At 42.8% G+C, this 8299-nt stretch overlaps 1 protein-coding gene across 1 annotated transcript; it reads right to left on the bottom strand.

The window, feature by feature from the left end:
- Positions 1 to 4488: 4488 nt before the first annotated feature.
- LOC115392273 (uncharacterized) lies at positions 4489 to 7407 on the bottom strand. The gene is made up of 2 exons (XM_030096844.1): positions 6603 to 7407; positions 4489 to 5147 (listed from the first exon to the last, which is right to left on the bottom strand). The coding sequence occupies exons 1-2, from the start codon at positions 7194 to 7196 to the stop codon at positions 4827 to 4829; spliced, it is 915 nt and encodes a 304-aa protein (XP_029952704.1). The 5' UTR covers positions 7197 to 7407; the 3' UTR covers positions 4489 to 4826.
- Between the last annotated feature and the right edge of the window lie 892 nt (positions 7408 to 8299).

The following is an 8299-nucleotide window of genomic DNA, read 5'->3' as shown; positions in this document are numbered from 1 at the left end:
GCATCATGACTGATGAGCAAATGACGAAATATATAACATCATATGGTGACCGAGTAGCTGTCCTATCTTTCTGTGAACAGACACAGTGCAGCACCAAAAAAGAGATTCTTTTGCAGAGATTAAAAGCTAAAATAGGGGCACGGAAAATGAAATCAAAGACAAGAGGAATGCTGAGTGGTACCCCAGATGAACCCCAAAATACCATGGCCAGACAAAGAAATACTGCAGGAGAGAAGACTTCAAGGAAGGTTGAAATTGGATGGCTTCATTTTGGCAGTAAAGGATACAATCAAGTTCGGACCAGCCATGGTGGAGGCACAAGACATGCTACATTGGCAAAAACAACAACTGTTGCTCAGGTCATGGATGTAGGGAAGGACCTATTTTTTCCTGATGGGCAGTCCACAAAAGGGCCAGCTGATGACTTCACATTTGACATCTGCGATTTTAAAAGAAACAAGATTCCCTTGGATACCACTGTTGGCCAAATGTATGAACAAACCAAACTGAAGCTACTCAGATTTTACATTTGCACAAAAGAAGGAGCTTCGACAGATCACTCCTCATCTGAAGAAAATGAGCTGCTTGAAGATGGATCTCACATTGACTCAGATGATTCCATCAGAGATCTGCAGGATGGTTCACATTCATCTCAAAGAGACAGAAGCACCCAGGTTTGTGGAAATATATTTGTGACAAATAAAATAATGATACTTATAAGGAGAGATTTACAGAATTTGCTCAAAGATTACTCTTCAGTCAATAACTTTATTACAACTTTCTTTCTACAAATACCTGCAACCCTGGAGAGACAGAGAGAGAGAGAGAGAGAGTGTGTGTGTGTGTGTGTGTGTGTGTGTGTGTGTGTGTTTTTTAACACTTTGACTGACTGTGTTACACACCTTTCTCGCAATATATCACCTGTACACATGTTTGCTACCAGTGCATCATGGAGACTGAGACAAGATGCAAGACAATATAAAAATGATGGCCAAGTTGTTCTTTATTCTTAAGGGATAGTTCAACATTTTGGCAAATTCACCTATTACTGTAGTTCTTATAGTCATATGAGTAGGTACATTCCATTTAAATTCAGCGCCTCTTTTTTTAGAGCTGTGAGACAGGTGCGTGCTGCTCAGTGAACACAATGGAGGTGCACTAAACATGCGCTGTTTGAAATCACTTCGCACAACAGTATGGCTGGAATGTAGTTCCTGCTATGCATTTGTTATTAAAACAACTGTCCCATAATGTTCATTATTATTTCATAGTATGGTGAATGTGCAGGTCACAACTTGTCCCTTAACAATGTTTTGGAGTTGTTGGATGGTGTATTGGGTTGGTTTTGAGGAATGCAGCATTCGTTCATCTCCATTGTGTTCACTGAGCAGCGTGCGTCTCTGCTTCATGGCTCTCAAAACAACAGGCACTGATAAATAAAGGGAATAGACCTACTCATATTTGCAATATGCCAATTTGCCAGCATGTTCAGCCATCCCTTTAATAGACTTTGTGTTTTGATATGTATTTTTACACAGCATTTAATATTAAATGTGGAGCATTGTTCTGCTGTTACTGCTGACAACATTAAAACCTTCTGTCTTTGATTTGTTTTCAGATGCAACCAAGATCAAAAAAGAGAAGGGCAATATCCGAGACTGAGACAGAACAAGGTCCAGGTCCATCACATCCCTTTCGGTCGACCCCAACAGAGATTCAAAACAGTCACATTGGCCAAAGGCAGGATGCAAAGACAAGTGAGGATAGTTTACTGGACTCATTTGATGAGGCAGATACACTGCTATGGGATCCAGAGGATGACCGTGGTGGAGACGAGGTGGTGGTTATAAAATGGAATTATGTTGAGGAGGATGAGGATGTCACACAGGTAATGCTTTATTTAAAATTTCTGTATGAAAATATTTTTCTTGAACTTTCATTTCCAGTGTTTAGTTATGTATCATGCACAACTTGTAGTTGAGTCCTTTTGACCTAATTCCTGGGATTGTACAGCAATTGTAACTCTGAACTTATGACTTTATTGTACTGTTGTGTCTCTGAAATTTAAGACATTTGCCTCTTTCTTTTCTCATTACCTAAGGGGACTTTTTTACATGCTATATCTGAAGTGTGCCTGGTTTGGACTAGAAGTTACACTGATGTAGAGGATCCATTTAGAAAGATTTTTACAAATAATAGTCTGCAATGACATCATAGATTTTAGGGTTAATGTGTCTGCTGTCATTTATTGTATTCTTCAGAGCGCTGAGGTGAGTGCAGCACCGATCCAGGATATACAACTCCTATTGCCTTCACATGATGGCCTGCCTACACTGGATGAGCAGCAGTCCATACATGAGGAGGCAGTGCAAACTGCCCAGGTAAGACACACCACTTCAAGCAACTCTGTTGTCATGGGTTAATTTGTATTGGGGTACGAGATCACAAATTTTGAATAGAAAGCATTTTGAAGAGGATTGAAGTTTGTAACAGGGGCTTATGAAAAGATGCTTGAGTTGAGAGTTGTTTCACGAGAAACATAGGACTCAAACTATTTTAATCTGGGCACAAACTTGCCAAAAGCTAGAATACTTTGCCTCGGCTTTATTCATTGACCACTTTGTTGATTTATGTGTGTCTTTTGTTCTTCTAGCAGGACAGTGAGCTGAATTTCGATTTGCCCTCAGATTCAAGCAGCCAGTTTTCATCATCAACATTAGCCAGCAACGGAAATCCACAGACCACACGACGTGCTTCAATTTGCAGGGTTAAGGTTGTTGATGATCTTTTGGCTGTATTTATGGACAGCGACATCATGAATATGACTTTAAAGATGGACTTTGTTAATGAAAAAGCTATCGATGATGCCGGAGTGTCCAGGGAGGTGTACACAGCCTTCTGGGAGCAATTTCTTGAAGAGTGTGAAGGGGAAACAGAACGAGTTCCAAGGCTCAGGCCAGATTTCTCTGAGGCTGAATGGCAAGCAGTTGGACGCATTTGGGTGAAAGGATTTGTTGACCATGGTGTCATGCCAGTGAAGCTATCGGCGGCTTTCATTTTAGCATGCATCAATGGAATTGACTCTGTTGATACAGACATCTTGATGTCATCGTTTCTCAACTACCTACTTCCCACCGAGAGATCAGCTGTTGAGAAGGCTCTCCAGGGCACAATGGAGGAAAGTGATCAAGAGGACTTGCTTGACCTTTTCACACGGATGGGTTCCCATTTTCTACCTCCAAAGAACAGCATGAAGTCTGCCATAGAAACAATGGCTCACAAAGCCATTCTCCAAGAGCCAAAGTATATAGCTGATTGCTTCTCCACCCCCATGTCGCTTGTAAAGTTGAAACTACCAGATAAGGAAAGTGTGTTGAGTCTGTATGCATTAAAGAAAGCCACAGGCAAAAGAGTGATGCAGCTGTTTGAAACAACAAATGTGGTGCTGTCCCAAACAGAACAAGCAACCTTTAACCATCTCCAACGTTATGTGAAAAATGCTGATCAAGCCAAAGCTGAAAAAATCCTGCGCTTCTGCACAGGTTCCTCTGTCATATGTGTTGACAAAATTATGGTTTGCTTTAATGTTGAAACTGGGCTCAACAGAAGGCCTGTTGCTCACACCTGTGGAGCTACACTCGAAGTGCCGAGTACATACAGTTCTTACCCAGAATTTCGCACGGAGTTTGATAACATCCTGTCCAGCAACTACTTAGAAATGGACATCATTTGAACATGAGAGCAATCTTGATCAGGCCAAATAGTAACAGGCCTCATTGTATGGCTGAGTGTATTTTATTTATTTTTTATGTCTGTTTTTGTTGTCATTTGAACATCTGATGCACTGAACATTGTAGTGAGCAGTCTTTCATCTCATTTTATATTCAGCCTGCAGTTCTGTTTTTTTATTGGTGCAATAGTACACCTCCATACTTTTACATGGATTTTGTGTTTCGAATTATACTTTGAAAATGACTGCAGCATTCATTTCCATCAGTTTGAGTTTAACCCAGCTTTAATGCTGAACTTGTTCTTAAAAAGAATATTAGTGTAATATTCTGTAATTCACAGTTGTCCATCACTGGTAGAATTGTTCATTGTTGATGTTAAAGTAATGCCAGTTGGTTGCTCATTCAGAGACAGTTTGAAACTCAATGTTGAGATACTAATGAGCAGTCCTGTTTAGAAAATGTATAAGCAGATTTTGCCTGTGTGAGATGGCCTTCAGAATGATTGTAATTTTTCCATTATATTACTTGAATTTACTGCTAGAACTTGCCATCACATATTTTTATTGAATGTGAGAGCATTTTGCTGTGAAGTGACCTGTAAGTATTGTAAACATTTCTATCAATTGCTTTTAATTGACAAACCAGTCAGATTAAGCAAAATTTACCTTTATTCAGGGTTGCAGATTTCACATTTTTCACTGTTCATACAGATTAATGAATAAAGTTTCTGTTCCACTCTGACATTGCAGTACTTGGCTATAAAGTTCATTCATCCACAGATATCTTCACTGTCAGTTACATATCACTTGATTAGGGCTGCAACTAATGATTCTCTTCATCATCAATAATCATTTAGACAGAAAAATATCAGAGTTTTAAGATGACATCTTTAAATGTCTTGTTTTGTCAAAAAATCTCAAAAGAATCACTTTTATATAACATAAAACAGAGAAAAGAGGAAAAATTTTCCCATCTTCCAGTTGTAAAACAAATACAATGACAGAAGTGAGGAGTGATGTGGACATTTACATCATAGTAGCACACCTCCCTACTCAACACAATGGCCGCGACAGGGCACAATGAAATATCCCTGACTTACAGAGATGAAGTGATGGCTTCTCTTAAGTGAAAATATAAGTTCACAGCTTGGTAGGGATCTCTTGGCAGAGTCAGATGAGACTCTGCCATTAAGATGTTGCAGAGTTCATTCACATCTGAATCACATGGTATCGCCCGGCGAAAGACGCATTCTTCTTTGCACAGCTGAAGATATTCATCTTCAACAGGGGAAAGGAAGTCTCTGGTCCCATAGAGTTGAGGTAATGCATACATCACATTGGGCCGACCACTGGGGATGTTATTTGATGGTCTGATGGTGTGTGCATTCCAAACCTGTGCAGTGTCATCCAACTCATCCTGTTAAAAAGAATATACAAAATACAATTAGGAAGAACTGTACATACATGTACACTTAAATTGTGCCAAAAAAAAAAATGTATCCACAATTCTGTCTCTCCTCCTCCCTCCATCCTTCCTGTCTCTTTCCTCACCTCCTGTCTCTATCCTCCCTCAGTCTCTCTCTCCTCCCTCCTCCTCCCTCCATCCTTCCTGTCTCTTTCCTCACTTCCTGTCTCTATCCTCCCTCAGTCTCTCTCTCCTCCCTCCATCTTTCCTGTCTCTTTCCTCACCTCCTGTCTCTCTCCTCCCTCAGTCTCTCTCTCCTCCCTCCTCCTCCCTCCATCCTTCTTGTCTCTTTCCTCACCTCCTGTCTCTTTCCTCCCTCAGTCTCTCTCTCCTCCCTCCTCCTCCCTCCATCTTTCCTGTCTCTTTCCTCACCTCCTGTCTCTCTCCTCCCTCCTCCTCCCTCCATCTTTCTTGTCTCTTTCCTCACCTCCTGTCTCTTTCCTCCCTCAGTCTCTCTCTCCTCCCTCCTCCTCCCTCCATCTTTCCTGTCTCTTTCCTCACCTCCTGTCTCTCTCCTCCCTCCTCCTCCCTCCATCTTTCTTGTGTCTTTCCTCACCTCCTGTCTCTTTCCTCCCTCAGTCTCTCTCTCCTCCCTCCTCCTCCCTCCATCTTTCCTGTCTCTTTCCTCACCTCCTGTCTCTCTCCTCCCTCAGTCTCTCTCTCCTCCCTCCTCCTCCCTCTATCTTTCCTGTCTCTTTCCTCATCTCCTGTCTCTCTCCTCCCTCAGTCTCTCCTCCCTCCTCCTCCCTCCATCCTTCTTGTCTCTTTCCTCACCTCCTGTCTCTTTCCTCCCTCAGTCTCTCTCTCCTCCCTCCTCCTCCCTCCATCTTTCCTGTCTCTTTCCTCACCTCCTGTCTCTCTCCTCCCTCAGTCTCTCTCTCCTCCCTCCTCCTCCCTCTATCTTTCCTGTCTCTTTCCTCACCTCCTGTCTCTCTCCTCCCTCAGTCTCTCCTCCCTCCTCCTCCCTCCATCCTTCCTGTCTCTTTCCTCACTTCCTGTCTCTATCCTCCCTGTCTCTCTCTCCTCCCTCCATCTTTCCTGTCTCTTTCCTCACCTCCTGTCTCTCTCCTCCCTCAGTCTCTCTCTCCTCCCTCCTCCTCTCTCCATCCTTCCTGTCTCTTTCCTCACCTCCTGTCTCTCTCCTCCCTCAGTCTCTCTCTCCTCCCTCCTTCCTGTCTCTTTCCTCACCTCCTGTCTCTCTCCTCCCTCAGTCTCTCTCTCCTCCCTCCATCCTTCCTGTCTCTTTCCTCCTCCCTATCTCTCTCTCTCTCTCTCTCTCTCTCTCTCACACACACACACACACACACACACACACACACACACACACACACACACACACACACACACACACACACACACACACACACACACACACACACACTCTCTCTCTCTCTCTCTCTCTCTCACCTGGATGAGTCCCATGCAACAAAATTGAAGGATGGCCTTGTCCAGAAACCCGCCGTCAAAAAACCCGTTGTCTCTGATGTCTGCAAACAAGGACAACCAGAACTCCACACACTGGTTGCGGAGAACACCCCACCAATATTCGATCCGTTGATTGGCGGTGCTAGCTCCCTCCAAATAGCTGTCAAAAGTGCCGTCTGGATGAATGGGGACGAGGAACCGCTGAAAGCGTCGAACATGGCCGTTTTCGGTCCCGAGATCGCCTCTCACAATCCTTGGACAGCCTCCTAAACGTTGCACTGCTTCAACGTAGTAACCTCCGATCAACTTTGGGTCACTATTCGTGGTGTAGGCATTAAGCCAGATTATTTTCCTAGAAAAACCGTCGATGCTTCCGTTGATACAAAATCCATATGGCTTCAGTTTATCATACGAGTCAATGTGCCAAATGAAGTTAGGACCTCTCGAGAAGTAGCGCCGTCGTCGTAAACGTCCTGCTTGCCTTAGCGACACTCCTCTGGGATCCAGCTCCTTCAACACCAACCGCACATCCTCCTTCTTTACCCGTAGTCCATGTTCTCGACACTTTGCGTACATCCACCGGTACCCGTGAAGCTGGCCAGAGTACTGTAGTTGGTTGCTGATGAATTCAACCAGGACTGCAAGATCACAGTACTCTTTACGACGAGAAAGTCCCCTCGCGCTGAGTAATCTTTTCAGATGTCTCTCACTTATGTCAAAGCCATGTCTCCGGCCAAGAACTGATTTAATATCTTTGTATGTGAGGCCAATACCAAAATAAAAATCAATAAACTTCTCCCACGGATGATGTGTGTATTCCTCCATCTTTGAGTGTCTGTTTTACTTCCGGTTCATTGACGCTACTTAAAAAAAAAAAACAATCTTTGCGAGATCTCGCAAAAATAAATGCGAGATCTCGCAATTATTTTGCGAGATCTCGCAATTGTTTTGCGAGATCTCGCAATTATTTTGCGAGATCTCGCAATTATTTTGCGAGATCTCGCAATTGTTTTGCGAGATCTCGCAAAAGTTCATCCTTTTTTTTTTTTTTCACCCACCAATATTTTTTTCCCTCCATGTCCCTTTAGGGGCTCCGTACAAAATAACATCAACTGTGAGAAAGCCCTAAAGATCCAACAGCACCGCCTGCTGGTGACTGGATAAATGCAGCCTGAACTAGTCTGGGCATGCCCAGTCACACTACAGCTGCAGGCCGATTCTGCAGGAGGACTTTATGGAGCTGTGTGGAGTTTTTGTGTGTTTTCCTGCCTTTTGTGTGCGTTCATGACGAAATGTAAGTCATTTTCCACTTCTCACTGAAGTATATTTTATGTTTATTGAAGTATTCTGTTGTTTCATGGAGATATGTTGTGTTTCACTTTGCTGATTAGTCCTATTTGAATATAAGTTAGTCCTGCTTGTAATTTGTTGATTCTGCAGCCAAGTTCACATGCTTATTGTGATTTATTGCACATCAATATTGCATCCTGATTTACTGATTTATAATTGTGACTGTGATTGGTTTGTATTATCCATGTTCAGCTGTTAGTTGATTCACTACTCACTATTGTTTAGAGCATTTTGTGACGCAGTGATTATTCCTTGTTTTTCCAGACCACACACACACACATATATACACACATACACGCATGCATAAATACGCATAGTGTTGCTGCTAA

Source organism: Salarias fasciatus, chromosome 7 (assembly GCF_902148845.1).
Source record: "Salarias fasciatus chromosome 7, fSalaFa1.1, whole genome shotgun sequence".
NCBI classification, from domain to species: Eukaryota; Metazoa; Chordata; class Actinopteri; order Blenniiformes; family Blenniidae; genus Salarias; species Salarias fasciatus.
Note: the sequence above shows the minus strand (reverse complement) of the source record. Positions and strands in the feature narration are given on the sequence as shown.